Source organism: Oncorhynchus nerka, linkage group LG17 (assembly GCF_034236695.1).
Source record: "Oncorhynchus nerka isolate Pitt River linkage group LG17, Oner_Uvic_2.0, whole genome shotgun sequence".
NCBI lineage: Eukaryota > Metazoa > Chordata > Actinopteri > Salmoniformes > Salmonidae > Oncorhynchus > Oncorhynchus nerka.
Window position 1 is genome coordinate 8846072 of NC_088412.1, and position 16809 is coordinate 8862880.

The window sequence follows — 16809 nt, forward strand, 5'->3', positions numbered from 1 at the left end:
TAGAGAGAGAAGAGAGCAGTAGAGAGAGGAGAGAGCAGTAGAGAGAGGGGAGAGCAGTAGAGAGAGAAGAGAGCAGTAGAGAGGAGAGAAAGGGGAGAGCAGTAGAGAGAGGGGAGAGCAGTAGAGAGAGGGGAGAGCAGTAGAGAGAGGAGAGAGCAGTAGAGAGAGGGGAGAGCAGTAGAGAGAGAAGAGAGCAGTAGAGAGAGGAGAGAGCAGTAGAGAGAGGAGAGAGCAGTAGAGAGGAGAGAGAGGGGAGAGCAGTAGAGAGGGGAGACCAGTAGAGAGAGAAGAGAGCAGTAGAGAGAGGAGAGAGCAGTAGAGAGAGGAGCAGTAGCGAGAGGAGAGAGCAGTAGAGAGAGGAGAGAGCAGGAGAGGAGAGAGCAGTAGAGAGAGGAGAGAGCAGTAGAGAGAGGGGAGAGCAGTAGAGAGGGGGGAGAGCAGTAGAGAGAGGGGAGAGCAGTAGAGAGAGGGGAGAGCAGTAGAGAGAGGAGATAGCAGTAGAGAGAGGAGAGAGAAGTAGATAGAGGAGAGAGCAGTAGAGAGAGGGGAGAGCAGTAGAGAGAGAAGAGAGCAGTAGAGAGAGAGGAGAGAGCAGTAGAGAGAGAAGAGAGCGGTAGAGAGGAGAGAGAGAGGAGAGCAGTAGAGAGAGGGGAGAGCAGTAGAGAGAGGGGAGAGCAGTAGAGAGAGGAGAGAGCAGTAGAGAGAGGGGAGAGCAGTAGAGAGAGAAGAGAGCAGTAGAGAGAGGAGAGAGCAGTAGAGAGAGGAGAGAGCAGTAGAGAGAGGAGAGAGCAGTAGAGAGGAGAGAGAGGGGAGAGCCGTAGAGAGAGGGGAGAGCAGTAGAGAGAGAAGAGAGCAGTAGAGAGAGGAGAGAGCAGTAGAGAGAGGAGCAGTAGCGAGAGGAGAGAGCAGTAGAGAGAGGAGAGAGCAGTAGAGAGAGGAGAGAGCAGTAGAGAGAGGGGAGAGCTTCTGAGAGGGGGGAGAGCAGTAGAGAGAGGGGAGAGCAGTAGAGAGAGGAGAGAGAAGTAGAGAGAGGAGAGAGCAGTAGCGAGAGGTCAGGTCACATAGTGATAGGATTTGTCCAGAAACAACCCCTAGAGATCTGAGAGGATTGGAGAGGTGTAACTACGCAATAAAATATGGTGACAACTCCACCTTGCCCTCTGATAGGCTAGGTGGCGCTATCACCATATTGCCTACACCTATCCAATCCTCTCAGATCTCCACAAGTGTCTAGTGGGTTGTCCGGGGCTACCGTTAGGGATTGATTCTGGACAGGGCCAAAGTGTCCTGGTGAACCATGCTAGAGTTCAGAGAATGGATGGGATGGGGGAGTGGGAGTGCTGGATGAGACAGGATGGACTGCAGGGTAGCGCGGCAACGCAGGAGGACGACACTCCAGAGGTGTCATGGCCGCCCAGGCCACTCACGCTCATGCCAGACATGCTGTTTAGGGCGCTCCAAGGCTTGTCATAACCTTCAGTTGGAAAACAGAGAGTGTTTTGAGTACAGTACAGTGCAGCATGTTTTGAGTACAGTGCACTGAAAGTTGAGAACAGTACACTGAAAGTTGAGCACAGGGCACTGAACATTTTGAGTATAGAACATTGCAGTGTTTTGAGTACAGTACACTGCATTATTTTGAGTACAGCACATTGCAGTGTTTTGAGTACAGCACATTGCAGTGTTTTGAGTACAGCACATTGCAGTGTTTTCAGTACAGTACAATGCAGTGTTTTCAGTACAGTACACTGAAAGTTGAGTACAGTGGACTGAAAGATTAGTGTTGTACATTGCAGTGTTTTCACTACAGTACATTGCAGTGTTTTCACTCAAGTACAAGCCAATACATTTCTGAGAATGTGTCAACATTTCTTTGTATTTCTTACAACCTGTTGCTTTCTTGTTTTAGTTTTTCTCAAAACACAAAAGTCAACAGATTTCAGTTAGTCAGTGAGGTCAACGAAAGCATTATCGTCCATGCACTACATGCATCAGATGTAGCAGGAGATAGTTCAGCTGCATGCATGCAAAGGCTGGTACTGGAATGGTTTAGAAGAGCAGACAACAAGTTGACAGACACCTACGCCACCTGAGTGGGGAATAATATCCTGGCAGCTACAATATATTGGAGAATATCCTGGCAGCTACAATATATTGGAGAAAATCCTAGCAGCTACAATATATTGGAGAATATCCTGGCAGCTACAATATATTGGAGAAAATCATATATTGCAAATAATTTACAATATATTGGATAATATGTTGGCTGTCTGCTACAGTATATTGGAGAATATGTTGCAAACCATTTACAATATATTGGATAATATGTTGGCAGTCATTTACAATATATTGGATAATATGTTGGGATATACAGTATACTGGAGAATATGTTGGAAGCTATAGTATATTGGATAATATCGTGGCAGCTACAATATATTGGATAATATCTTGGCAGCTACAATATATTGGAGAATATCTTGGCAGCTACAGTATATTGGAGAATATCTTGGCAGCTACAATATATTGGAGAAAATCTTGGCAGCTACAATATATTGGAGAATATCTTGGCAGCTACAATATATTGGAGAATATGTTGGAAGCTATAGTATATTGGAGAATATGTTGCAGCTACAATATATTGGGGAATATCTTGGCAGCTACAATATATTGGAGAATATGTTGGAAGCTACAATGTATTGGATAGTATCTTGGCAGCTACAATATATTGGAGAATATGTTGGCAGCTACAATATATTGGAGAATATGTTGGCAGCTACAATATATTGGAGAATATCTTGGCAGCTACAATATATTGGAGAATATGTTGGCAGCTACAATATATTGGAGAATATCTTGGCAGCTACAATATATTGGAGAATATGTTGGCAGCTACAATATATTGGAGAATATGTTGGCAGCTACAATATATTGGAGAATATCTTGGCAGCTACAATATATTGGAGAATATGTTGCCAGCTACAATATTTTGGAGAATATGTTGCCAGTCTTTTACAATATATTGGATCATGTGTTGGCAGCTACAGTATACAGGATAATATGTTGGAAGCTATAGTATATTGGAGAATATATTGGCAGTCTGCTACAGTATATTGGATAATATGTTGGCAGTCATTTACAATATATTGGAGAATATGTTGGCAGCTACAGTATATTGGAGAATATGTTGGCAGCCTGCTACAGTATATTGGAGAATATATTGGCAGCCTGCTACAGTAAAGTATAGAATATGTTGGCAGTTACAATACATTGGAGAATATGTTGGTAGTCTGCTACAGTATATTGGAAAATATGTTGACAGCTATAGTATATTAGGGAATGTGTTGGCAGCTACAGTTTATTGGTGAATATCTTGGCAGGATGCCACAGTATACTGGGAAAATGAAGACAGGCTACTGCAGTATAATGGAGAATATGTTGGCAGGCTGAAACAGTATATTACAGAATATGTTGGCAGTCTGCTATAGTATACTGGAGAATATGTTGGCAGTCTGCTATAGTATACTGGAGAATATGTTGGCAGTCTGCTACAGTATATTGGAGAATATATTTGGTAGCTATAGTATCCTGGAGAATATGTTGGCAGTCTGAAACAGTATACTGGAGAATATGTTGGCAGTCTGAAACAGTATATTGGAGAATACGTTGGCAGTCTGAAACAGTATATTGTAGAATATGTTGGCAGCCTGCTACAATATATTGGAGAATATGTTGGCAGCCTGCTACAATATATTGGAGAATATGTTGGCAGTCTGCTACAGTATATTGGAGAATATGTTGGCAATAAAGTATAGAATATGTTGGTAGTCTGCTACAATATATTGGAGAATATGTTGGCAGTCATTTACAATATAATGGAGAATATGTTGGCAGCTATAGTATATTGGAGAATATGTTGGCAGCCTGCTACAGTATATTGGAGAATATATTGGCAGCCTGCTACAATATATTGGAAAATATGTTGACAGCCTGCTACAATAAAGTATAGAATATGTTGGCAGTTACAATACATTGGAGAATATGTTTGCAGGCTGCTACAGAATATTGGAGAATATATTAGCAGTAAAGTATAGAATATGTTGTCAGTCTGCAGCAGTATATTGGAGAATATATTGGCAGCCTGCTACAGTAAAGTATAGAATATGTTGGCAGTTACAATACATTGGAGAATATGTTGGTAGTCTGCTACAGTATATTGGAAAATATGTTGACAGCTATAGTATATTAGGGAATGTGTTGGCAGCTACAGTTTATTGGTGAATATCTTGGCAGGATGCCACAGTATACTGGGAAAATTAAGACAGGCTACTGCAATATAATGGAGAATATGTTGGCAGGCTGCTACAATATATTGGAGAATATGTTTGCAGGCTGCTACAATATATCAGAGAATATGTTGACAGCTACAATATATTGGAGAATATGTTGGCAGCTACCATATATTGGAGAATATGTTGGCAGCTACCATATATTGGAGAATATGTTGGCAGGCTGAAACAGTATATTACAGAATATGTTGGCAGTCTGCTATAGTATACTGGAGAATATGTTGGCAGTCTGCTACAGTATATTGGAGAATATATTTGGTAGCTATAGTACATTGGAGAATGTGTTTGGTAGCTATAGTACATTGGAGAATATGTTTGGTAGCTATAGTATCCTGGAGAATATGTTGGCAGTCTGAAACAGTATACAGGAGAATATGTTGGAAGCTACAGTATACAGGAGAATATGTTGGAAGCTACAATATATTGGATAATGTGTTGGCAGCTATAGTATACTGGAGAATATGTTGGAAGCTACAATATATTGGATAATGTGTTGGCAGCTACAGTATACAGGAGAATATGTTGGAAGCTATAGTATACTGGATAATATTTTGGCAGTCTGCCACAGTATATTGAATAATATGTTGACAGTTACAATATATTGGAGAATATGTTGGCTGTCTGCTACAGTATATTGGGGAATATGTTGCCAGTCTTTTACAATATATTGGATAATATGTTGGCAGTAATTTACAATACATTGGATAATATGTTGCCAGTCTTTTACAATATATTGGAGAATATGTTGGCAGTAATTTACAATATATTGGATAATATGTTGGCAGTCTGCAACAGTATATTGGAGAATATGTTGGCTGCTACAATATATTGGAGAATATGTTGGCTGCTACAATATATTGGAGAATATGTTGGCTGCTACAATATATTGGGGAATATGTTGGCTGCTACAATATATTGGAGAAAATGTTGGCTGCTACAATATATTGGAGAATATGTTGGCTGCTACAATATATTGGAGAATATGTTGGCTGCTACAATATATTGGAGAATATGTTGGCTGTCTGCTACAGTATATTGGGGAATATGTTGCCAGTCTTTTACAATATATTGGATAATATGTTGGCAGTAATTTACAATACATTGGATAATATGTTGCCAGTCTTTTACAATATATTGGAGAATATGTTGGCAGTAATTTACAATATATTGGATAATATGTTGGCAGTCTGCAACAGTATATTGGAGAATATGTTGGCTGCTACAATATATTGGAGAATATGTTGGCTGCTACAATATATTGGAGAATATGTTGGCTGCTACAATATATTGGGGAATATGTTGGCTGCTACAATATATTGGAGAAAATGTTGGCTGCTACAATATATTGGAGAATATGTTGGCTGCTACAATATATTGGAGAATATGTTGGCTGCTACAATATATTGGAGAATATGTTGGCTGCTACAATATATTGGGGAATATGTTGGCTGCTACAGTATATTGGGGAATATGTTGGCTGCTACAATATATTGGAGAATATGTTGGCTGCTACAATATATTGGAGAATATGTTGGCTGCTACAATATATTGGAGAATATGTTGGCTGCTACAATATATTGGAGAAAATGTTGGTAGTCTGCAACAGTATATTGGAGAATATGTTGGCAGTCTGCTACAGTATATTGTAGAAAATGTTGGTAGTCTGCTACAGTATATTGGAGAAAATGTTATCAGTCTGCTACAGTATATTGGAGAAAATGTTGGTAGTCTGCTACAGTATATTGGAGAAAATGTTATCAGTCTGCTATAGTATATTGGAGAAAATGTTGGTAGTCTGCTACAGTATATTGGAGAAAATGTTATCAGTCTGCTACAGTATATTGGAGAAAATGTAGGTAGTCTGCTACAGTATATTGGGGAATATGTTGGCTGCTACAATATATTGGAGAATATGTTGGCTGCTACAATATATTGGAGAAAATGTTGGTAGTCTGCAACAGTATATTGGAGAATATGTTGGCAGTCTGCTACAGTATATTGTAGAAAATGTTGGTAGTCTGCTACAGTATATTGGAGAAAATGTTATCAGTCTGCTACAGTATATTGGAGAAAATGTTCGTAGTCTGCTACAGTATATTGGAGAAAATGTTATCAGTCTGCTATAGTATATTGGAGAAAATGTTGGTAGTCTGCTACAGTATATTGGAGAAAATGTTATCAGTCTGCTACAGTATATTGGAGAAAATGTTGGTACTCTGCTACAGTATATTGGGGAATATGTTGGCTGCTACAATATATTGGAGAATATGTTGGCTGCTACAATATATTGGAGAAAATGTTGGTAGTCTGCTACAGTATATTGGAGAAAATGTTATCAGTCTGCTACAGTATATTGGAGAAAATCCTGGCAGCTACAATATATATTTTTTATTTTTTTATTTTACCCCTTTTTCTTGCGATGAGATAAGGATTTCCTGAACAGGCAGTTAACCCACTGTTCCTAGGCCGTCATTGAAAATAAGAATTTGTTCTTAACTGACTTGCCTAGTTAAATAAAGGTAAATAATTAGTAGTGCAGATATACAAGACAGCTACATACACCTTACAGCCAGTAAAAACACAAAACATACACAACAACACCTTCTTCACAAGCAAGCATTTTATTTAATATAAAAATTATAAATTTGGTTGTCTTGTTTGTGTCTCTTTTTGTTCTTCATAAAAGCCTTTCCACCAAGAGAGTCATAGCTGCAACGCCACCTCCAAAAGGATCGCGGTAAAATACAAGTGCTTTATTCTATTCAATGGCAGGATGCTAAGACTCCCTCTAAGCATTAAACCCCCTATTAAACCTTCAGGCCTGCCTAAGGGAATGTTACCGTCTGTCTTGATGTATTATGTATCTCATTTTAAAAAAGGCCAAGGGGTCCTTGGTGTCTGATTACGTGTTAAAATACTGGGTTTGCATCCCAAACGGCACCCTATTCCCCTTTTAATCGTGCACTTCTTTTGATCGGGGGCTCTGGTCAATTGTAGTGCACTATATAGAGAATAGGGTGCCATTTTGGGACACAGGACTTGTCCCTTTGCACCACCTGAATCTGATGGTCTCGTGGGCTATTCAATAATTCCCAGTAATCTCCTGCCCTGGGTTTATAGAGTTGGTTGACGACCTAGCGTGTGGTGGGTGCTGCTCTGGGAGTTTAAAGATTTGGTTGACGACCTAGGGTGTGGTGGGTGCTGCTCTGGGAGTTTAAAGAGTTGGTTGACGACCTAGGATGTGGTGGGTGCTGCTCTGGGAGTTTAAAGAGTTGGTTGACGACCTAGGGTGTGGTGGGTGCTGCTCTGGGAGTTTAAAGAGTTGGTTGACGACCTAGGGTGTGGGGGGTGCTGCTCTGGGAGTTTAAAGAGTTGGTTGACGACCTAGGGTGTGGTGGGTGCTGCTCTGGGAGTTTAAAGAGTTGGTTGACGACCTAGGGTGTGGTGGGTGCTGCTCTGGGAGTTTAAAGAGTTGGTTAACGACCTAGGATGTGGTGGGTGCTGCTCTGGGAGTTTAAAGAGTTGGTTAACGACCTAGGGTGTGGTGGGTGCTGCTCTGGGAGTTTAAAGAGTTGGTTAACGACCTAGGATGTGGTGGGTGCTGCTCTGGGAGTTTAAAGAGTTGGTTAACGACCTAGGGTGTGGTGGGTGCTGCTCTGGGAGTTTAAAGAGTTGGTTAACAACCTAGGATGTGGTGGGTGCTGCTCTGGGAGTTTAAAGAGTTGGTTGACGACCTAGGATGTGGTGGGTGCTGCTCTGGGAGTTTAAAGAGTTGGTTGACGACCTATGGTGTGGTGGGTGCTGCTCTGGGAGTTTAAAGAGTTGGTTAACGACCTAGGGTGTGGTGGGTGCTGCTCTGGGAGTTTAAAGAGTTGGTTAACGACCTAGGATGTGGTGGGTGCTGCTCTGGGAGTTTAAAGAGTTGGTTGACGACCTAGGATGTGGTGGGTGCTGCTCTGGGAGTTTAAAGAGTTGGTTGACGACCTATGGTGTGGTGGGTGCTGCTCTGGGAGTTTAAAGAGTTGGTTAACGACCTAGGGTGTGGTGGGTGCTGCTCTGGGAGTTTAAAGAGTTGGTTAACGACCTAGGGTGTGGTGGGTGCTGCTCTGGGAGTTTAAAGAGTTGGTTGACGACCTAGGGTGTGGTGGGTGCTGCTCTGGGAGTTTAAAGAGTTGGTTGACGACCTAGGATGTGGTGGGTGCTGCTCTGGGAGTTTAAAGAGTTGGTTGACGACCTAGGGTGTGGTGGGTGCTGCTCTGGGAGTTTAAAGAGTTGGTTGACGACCTAGGGTGTGGTGGGTGCTGCTCTGGGAGTTTAAAGAGTTGGTTAACGACCTAGGGTGTGGTGGGTGCTGCTCTGGGAGTTTAAAGAGTTGGTTAACGACCTATGGTGTGGTGGGTGCTGCTCTGGGAGTTTAAAGAGTTGGTTAACGACCTAGGATGTGGTGGGTGCTGCTCTGGGAGTTTAAAGAGTTGGTTGACGACCTAGGATGTGGTGGGTGCTGCTCTGGGAGTTTAAAGAGTTGGTTAACGACCTATGGTGTGGTGGGTGCTGCTCTGGGAGTTTAAAGAGTTGGTTGACGACCTAGGATGTGGTGGGTGCTGCTCTGGGAGTTTAAAGAGTTGGTTGACGACCTAGGATGTGGTGGGTGCTGCTCTGGGAGTTTAAAGAGTTGGTTAACGACCTATGGTGTGGTGGGTGCTGCTCTGGGAGTTTAAAGAGTTGGTTAACGACCTAGGGTGTGGGGTGCTGCTCTGGGAGTTTAAAGAGTTGGTTAACTGCTCTGGGAGTTTAAAGAGTTGGTTAACGACCTATGGTGTGGTGGGTGCTGCTCTGGGAGTTTAAAGAGTTGGTTAACGACCTAGGGTGTGGTGGGTGCTGCTCTGGGAGTTTAAAGAGTTGGTTAACGACCTAGGGTGTGGTGGGTGCTGCTCTGGGAGTTTAAAGAGTTGGTTAACGACCTAGGGTGTGGTGGGTGCTGCTCTGGGAGTTTAAAGAGTTGGTTAACGACCTAGGGTGTGGTGGGTGCTGCTCTGGGAGTTTAAAGAGTTGGTTAACGACCTATGGTGTGGTGGGTGCTGCTCTGGGAGTTTAAAGAGTTGGTTAACGACCTAGGATGTGGTGGGTGCTGCTCTGGGAGTTTAAAGAGTTGGTTAACGACCTAGGGTGTGGTGGGTGCTGCTCTGGGAGTTTAAAGAGTTGGTTAACGACCTAGTAGATGTGGTGGGTGCTGCTCTGGGAGTTTAAAGATGTGGTGGGTGCTGCTCTGGGAGTTTAAAGAGTTGGTTAACGACCTAGGGTGTGGTGGGTGCTGCTCTGGGAGTTTAAAGAGTTGGTTAACGACCTAGGGTGTGGTGGGTGCTGCTCTGGGAGTTTAAAGAGTTGGTTAACGACCTAGGGTGTGGTGGGTGCTGCTCTGGGAGTTTAAAGAGTTGGTTAACGACCTATGGTGTGGTGGGTGCTGCTCTGGGAGTTTAAAGAGTTGGTTAACGACCTAGGGTGTGGTGGGTGCTGCTCTGGGAGTTTAAAGAGTTGGTTAACGACCTAGGGTGTGGTGGGTGCTGCTCTGGGAGTTTAAAGAGTTGGTTAACGACCTAGGGTGTGGTGGGTGCTGCTCTGGGAGTTTAAAGAGTTGGTTAACGACCTAGGGTGTGGTGGGTGCTGCTCTGGGAGTTTAAAGAGTTGGTTAACGACCTGTGGTGGGTGCTGCTCTGGGAGGAGTGGTTAACGACCTAGGTGGTGGGTGCTGCTCTGGGAGTTTAAAGAGTTGGTTAACGACCTAGGGTGTGGTGGGTGCTGCTCTGGGAGTTTAAAGAGTTGGTTAACGACCTAGGGTGTGGTGGGTGCTGCTCTGGGAGTTTAAAGAGTTGGTTAACGACCTAGGGTGTGGTGGGTGCTGCTCTGGGAGTTTAAAGAGTTGGTTAACGACCTAGGGTGTGGTGGGTGCTGCTCTGGGAGTTTAAAGAGTTGGTTAACGACCTATGGTGTGGTGGGTGCTGCTCTGGGAGTTTAAAGAGTTGGTTAACGACCTAGGGTGTGGTGGGTGCTGCTCTGGGAGTTTAAAGAGTTGGTTAACGACCTAGGGTGTGGTGGGTGCTGCTCTGGGAGTTTAAAGAGTTGGTTAACGACCTAGGGTGTGGTGGGTGCTGCTCTGGGAGTTTAAAGAGTTGGTTAACGACCTAGGGGGAGTGTGGTGGGTGCTGCTCTGGGAGTTTAAAGAGTTGGTTAACGACCTAGGGTGTGGTGGGTGCTGCTCTGGGAGTTTAAAGAGTTGGTTAACGACCTAGGATGTGGTGGGTGCTGCTCTGGGAGTTTAAAGAGTTGGTTAACGACCTAGGGTGTGGTGGGTGCTGCTCTGGGAGTTTAAAGAGTTGGTTAACGACCTAGGGTGTGGTGGGTGCTGCTCTGGGAGTTTAAAGAGTTGGTTAACGACCTGGGTGTGGTGTGGGGGTGCTGCTCTGGGAGTTTAAAGAGTTGGTTAACGACCTAGGTGTGGTGGGTGCTGCTCTGGGAGTTTAAAGAGTTGGTTAACGACCTAGGTGTGGTGGGTGCTGCTCTGGGAGTTTAAAGAGTTGGTTAACGACCTAGGGTGTGGTGGGTGCTGCTCTGGGAGTTTAAAGAGTTGGTTAACGACCTAGGGTGTGGTGGGTGCTGCTCTGGGAGTTTAAAGAGTTGGTTAACGACCTAGGTGGTGGGTGCTGCTCTGGGAGTTTAAAGAGTTGGTTAACGACCTAGGATGTGGTGGGTGCTGCTCTGGGAGTTTAAAGAGTTGGTTAACGACCTATGGTGGTGTGGTGGGTGCTGCTCTGGGAGTTTAAAGAGTTGGTTAACGACCTAGGGTGTGGTGGGTGCTGCTCTGGGAGTTTAAAGAGTTGGTTAACGACCTAGGGTGTGGTGGGTGCTGCTCTGGGAGTTTAAAGAGTTGGTTAACGACCTAGGGTGTGGTGGGTGCTGCTCTGGGAGTTTAAAGAGTTGGTTAACGACCTAGGGTGTGGTGGGTGCTGCTCTGGGAGTTTAAAGAGTTGGTTAACGACCTAGGGTGTGGTGGGTGCTGCTCTGGGAGTTTAAAGAGTTGGTTAACGACCTAGGGTGTGGTGGGTGCTGCTCTGGGAGTTTAAAGAGTTGGTTAACGACCTAGGGTGTGGTGGGTGCTGCTCTGGGAGTTTAAAGAGTTGGTTAACGACCTAGGTGTGGTGGGTGCTGCTCTGGGAGTTTAAAGAGTTGGTTAACGACCTAGGATGTGGTGGGTGCTGCTCTGGGAGTTTAAAGAGTTGGTTAACGACCTAGGGTGTGGTGGGTGCTGCTCTGGGAGTTTAAAGAGTTGGTTAACGACCTAGGGTGTGGTGGGTGCTGCTCTGGGAGTTTAAAGAGTTGGTTAACGACCTAGGGTGTGGTGGGTGCTGCTCTGGGAGTTTAAAGAGTTGGTTAACGACCTAGGGTGGTGTGCTGTGGGTGCTGCTCTGGGAGTTTAAAGAGTTGGTTAACGACCTAGGATGTGGTGGGTGCTGCTCTGGGAGTTTAAAGAGTTGGTTAACGACCTAGGATGTGGTGGGTGCTGCTCTGGGAGTTTAAAGAGTTGGTTAACGACCTAGGGTGTGGTGGGTGCTGCTCTGGGAGTTTAAAGAGTTGGTTAACGACCTAGGGTGTGGTGGGTGCTGCTCTGGGAGTTTAAAGAGTTGGTTAACGACCTAGGGTGTGGTGGGTGCTGCTCTGGGAGTTTAAAGAGTTGGTTAACGACCTGTGGTGGGTGCTGCTCTGGGAGGATGTGGTGGGTGCTGCTCTGGGAGTTTAAAGAGTTGGTTAACGACCTAGGGTGTGGTGGGTGCTGCTCTGGGAGTTTAAAGAGTTGGTTAACGACCTAGGGTGTGGTGGGTGCTGCTCTGGGAGTTTAAAGAGTTGGTTAACGACCTAGGATGTGGTGGGTGCTGCTCTGGGAGTTTAAAGAGTTGGTTAACGACCTAGGGTGTGGTGGGTGCTGCTCTGGGAGTTTAAAGAGTTGGTTAACGACCTAGGGTGTGGTGGGTGCTGCTCTGGGAGTTTAAAGAGTTGGTTAACGACCTAGGATGTGGTGGGTGCTGCTCTGGGAGTTTAAAGAGTTGGTTAACGACCTAGGGTGGGTGGGTGCTGCTCTGGGAGTTTAAAGAGTTGGTTAACTGGATGTGGTGGGTGCTGCTCTGGGAGTTTAAAGAGTTGGTTAACGACCTAGGGTGTGGTGGGTGCTGCTCTGGGAGTTTAAAGAGTTGGTTAACGACCTAGGATGTGGTGGGTGCTGCTCTGGGAGTTTAAAGAGTTGGTTAACGACCTAGGGTGTGGTGGGTGCTGCTCTGGGAGTTTAAAGAGTTGGTTAACGACCTAGGGTGTGGTGGGTGCTGCTCTGGGAGTTTAAAGAGTTGGTTAACGACCTAGGGTGTGGTGGGTGCTGCTCTGGGAGTTTAAAGAGTTGGTTAACGACCTAGGGTGTGGTGGGTGCTGCTCTGGGAGTTTAAAGAGTTGGTTAACGACCTAGGATGTGGTGGGTGCTGCTCTGGGAGTTTAAAGAGTTGGTTAACGACCTAGGATGTGGTGGGTGCTGCTCTGGGAGTTTAAAGAGTTGGTTAACGACCTAGGATGTGGTGGGTGCTGCTCTGGGAGTTTAAAGAGTTGGTTAACGACCTAGGGTGTGGTGGGTGCTGCTCTGGGAGTTTAAAGAGTTGGTTAACGACCTAGGATGTGGTGGGTGCTGCTCTGGGAGTTTAAAGAGTTGGTTAACGACCTAGGGTGTGGTGGGTGCTGCTCTGGGAGTTTAAAGAGTTGGTTAACGACCTAGGGTGTGGTGGGTGCTGCTCTGGGAGTTTAAAGAGTTGGTTAACGACCTAGGATGTGGTGGGTGCTGCTCTGGGAGTTTAAAGAGTTGGTTAACGACCTAGGTGGTGGGTGCTGCTCTGGGAGTTTAAAGAGTTGGTTAACGTGTGGTGGGTGCTGCTCTGGGAGTTTAAAGAGTTGGTTAACGACCTAGGGTGTGGTGGGTGCTGCTCTGGGAGTTTAAAGAGTTGGTTAACGACCTAGGGTGTGGTGGGTGCTGCTCTGGGAGTTTAAAGAGTTGGTTAACGACCTAGGGTGTGGTGGGTGCTGCTCTGGGAGTTTAAAGAGTTGGTTAACGACCTAGGATGTGGTGGGTGCTGCTCTGGGAGTTTAAAGAGTTGGTTAACGACCTAGGATGTGGTGGGTGCTGCTCTGGGAGTTTAAAGAGTTGGTTAACGACCTAGGGTGTGGTGGGTGCTGCTCTGGGAGTTTAAAGAGTTGGTTAACGACCTAGGGTGTGGTGGGTGCTGCTCTGGGAGTTTAAAGAGTTGGTTAACGACCTAGGGTGTGGTGGGTGCTGCTCTGGGAGTTTAAAGAGTTGGTTAACGACCTAGGATGTGGTGGGTGCTGCTCTGGGAGTTTAAAGAGTTGGTTAACGACCTAGGATGTGGTGGGTGCTGCTCTGGGAGTTTAAAGAGTTGGTTAACCCTAGGATGTGGTGGGTGCTGCTCTGGGAGTTTAAAGAGTTGGTTAACGACCTAGGATGTGGTGGGTGCTGCTCTGGGAGTTTAAAGAGTTGGTTAACGACCTAGGGTGTGGTGGGTGCTGCTCTGGGAGTTTAAAGAGTTGGTTAACGACCTAGGGTGTGGTGGGTGCTGCTCTGGGAGTTTAAAGAGTTGGTTAACGACCTAGGGTGTGGGTGGGTGCTGCTCTGGGAGTTTAAAGAGTTGGTTAACGACCTAGGGTGTGGTGGGTGCTGCTCTGGGAGTTTAAAGAGTTGGTTAACGACCTAGGGTGTGGTGGGTGCTGCTCTGGGAGTTTAAAGAGTTGGTTAACGACCTATGGTGTGGTGGGTGCTGCTCTGGGAGTTTAAAGAGTTGGTTAACGACCTAGGGTGTGGTGGGTGCTGCTCTGGGAGTTTAAAGAGTTGGTTAACGACCTAGGATGTGGTGGGTGCTGCTCTGGGAGTTTAAAGAGTTGGTTAACGACCTAGGGTGTGGTGGGTGCTGCTCTGGGAGTTTAAAGAGTTGGTTAACGACCTAGGGTGTGGTGGGTGCTGCTCTGGGAGTTTAAAGAGTTGGTTAACGACCTAGGGTGTGGTGGGTGCTGCTCTGGGAGTTTAAAGAGTTGGTTAACGACCTAGGGTGTGGTGGGTGCTGCTCTGGGAGTTTAAAGAGTTGGTTAACGACCTAGGATGTGGTGGGTGCTGCTCTGGGAGTTTAAAGAGTTGGTTAACGACCTAGGGTGTGGTGGGTGCTGCTCTGGGAGTTTAAAGAGTTGGTTAACGACCTAGGGTGTGGTGGGTGCTGCTCTGGGAGTTTAAAGAGTTGGTTAACGACCTAGGATGTGGTGGGTGCTGCTCTGGGAGTTTAAAGAGTTGGTTAACGACCTAGGGTGTGGTGGGTGCTGCTCTGGGAGTTTAAAGAGTTGGTTAACGACCTAGGGTGTGGTGGGTGCTGCTCTGGGAGTTTAAAGAGTTGGTTAACGACCTAGGGTGTGGTGGGTGCTGCTCTGGGAGTTTAAAGAGTTGGTTAACGACCTAGGGTGTGGTGGGTGCTGCTCTGGGAGTTTAAAGAGTTGGTTAACGACCTAGGGTGTGGTGGGTGCTGCTCTGGGAGTTTAAAGAGTTGGTTAACGACCTAGGGTGTGGTGGGTGCTGCTCTGGGAGTTTAAAGAGTTGGTTAACGACCTAGGGTGTGGTGGGTGCTGCTCTGGGAGTTTAAAGAGTTGGTTAACGACCTAGGATGTGGTGGGTGCTGCTCTGGGAGTTTAAAGAGTTGGTTAACGACCTAGGGTGTGGTGGGTGCTGCTCTGGGAGTTTAAAGAGTTGGTTAACGACCTAGGGTGTGGTGGGTGCTGCTCTGGGAGTTTAAAGAGTTGGTTAACGACCTAGGGTGTGGTGGGTGCTGCTCTGGGAGTTTAAAGAGTTGGTTAACGACCTAGGATGTGGTGGGTGCTGCTCTGGGAGTTTAAAGAGTTGGTTAACGACCTAGGGTGGTGGGTGCTGCTGGTGGGTGCTGCTCTGGGAGTTTAAAGAGTTGGTTAACGACCTAGGGTGTGGTGGGTGCTGCTCTGGGAGTTTAAAGAGTTGGTTAACGACCTAGGGTGTGGTGGGTGCTGCTCTGGGAGTTTAAAGAGTTGGTTAACGACCTAGGATGTGGTGGGTGCTGCTCTGGGAGTTTAAAGAGTTGGTTAACGACCTAGGATGTGGTGGGTGCTGCTCTGGGAGTTTAAAGAGTTGGTTAACGACCTAGGATGTGGTGGGTGCTGCTCTGGGAGTTTAAAGAGTTGGTTAACGACCTAGGATGTGGTGGGTGCTGCTCTGGGAGTTTAAAGAGTTGGTTAACGACCTAGGGTGTGGTGGGTGCTGCTCTGGGAGTTTAAAGAGTTGGTTAACGACCTAGGATGTGGTGGGTGCTGCTCTGGGAGTTTAAAGAGTTGGTTAACGACCTAGGGTGTGGTGGGTGCTGCTCTGGGAGTTTAAAGAGTTGGTTAACGACCTAGGGTGTGGTGGGTGCTGCTCTGGGAGTTTAAAGAGTTGGTTAACGACCTAGGATGTGGTGGGTGCTGCTCTGGGAGTTTAAAGAGTTGGTTAACGACCTATGGTGTGGTGGGTGCTGCTCTGGGAGTTTAAAGAGTTGGTTAACGACCTAGGGTGTGGTGGGTGCTGCTCTGGGAGTTTAAAGAGTTGGTTAACGACCTAGGGTGTGGTGGGTGCTGCTCTGGGAGTTTAAAGAGTTGGTTAACGACCTAGGGTCTGAGGACCTCGTGGCTGAGGAATGTAACTATTCTTACATTCTTACATTTTCTTTTGTTCTGTATTTTGATTGTTGTTTTGTTTCACATTGTATTCGATTGTTGTATTACTGTGATCAGGGAACCCTTGAGAATAAGACCCTGGGTTTTCCCAGAATGCAGGTGTGTGTGTGTGTGTGTGTGTGTGTGTGTGTGTGTGTGTGTGTGTGTGTGTAGGGCTGGGCAATATCACCAAAACATGATATCCCAATATGTTTCTCATTTTGGGCAGTATTGTGGTATTCTATGTTCCAGAATAATACAAGTTTGCAATATGTTTTATCAATAGTGCATGTTCCTTATATGGTAACACATTAGTTCTACGTATTTTTTATGTCTTTTACATGCTGATGGTTTTCTACTCAACCAAACTAGGACAAAGCTGACACTTTTCATTCAAATTAGCACTTTATCAAAAATATCGTTATAGACGATATTGTAAAAAAAAATCCATACCGGTATATGGATCCATACAGGTATACCAGTATTCACAATATATTGCCAAGCCCTATGTGCGTGTTTGTGTGTTGCACGTGCACATGCGTGTGTGTGTGTGTGTGTGTCTGTGTGTGTGTGTGTCTACACATGCATGTGCGTCTGTCTGTGTGTCAGGTTAGCGGTTTTCGTCATGAATATTGTTCTGGAAGCAGCTCCGCAGAATCACTAG

The 16809-nt window shown here is 45.7% G+C and overlaps 1 protein-coding gene across 1 annotated transcript in view; it reads right to left on the minus strand.

The window, feature by feature from the left end:
- Window positions 1–1049: 1049 nt before the first annotated feature.
- kcnc1b (potassium voltage-gated channel, Shaw-related subfamily, member 1b) overlaps window positions 1050–16809 on the minus strand; it is a 54955-nt gene continuing 39195 nt past the window's right edge. The window contains exon 4 of the mRNA XM_029652303.2: window positions 1050–1474. Coding sequence (XP_029508163.1) covers window positions 1308–1474 — 167 coding nt within the window. The 3' untranslated portion in view covers window positions 1050–1307. The remainder of the gene's footprint in view (window positions 1475–16809) is intronic.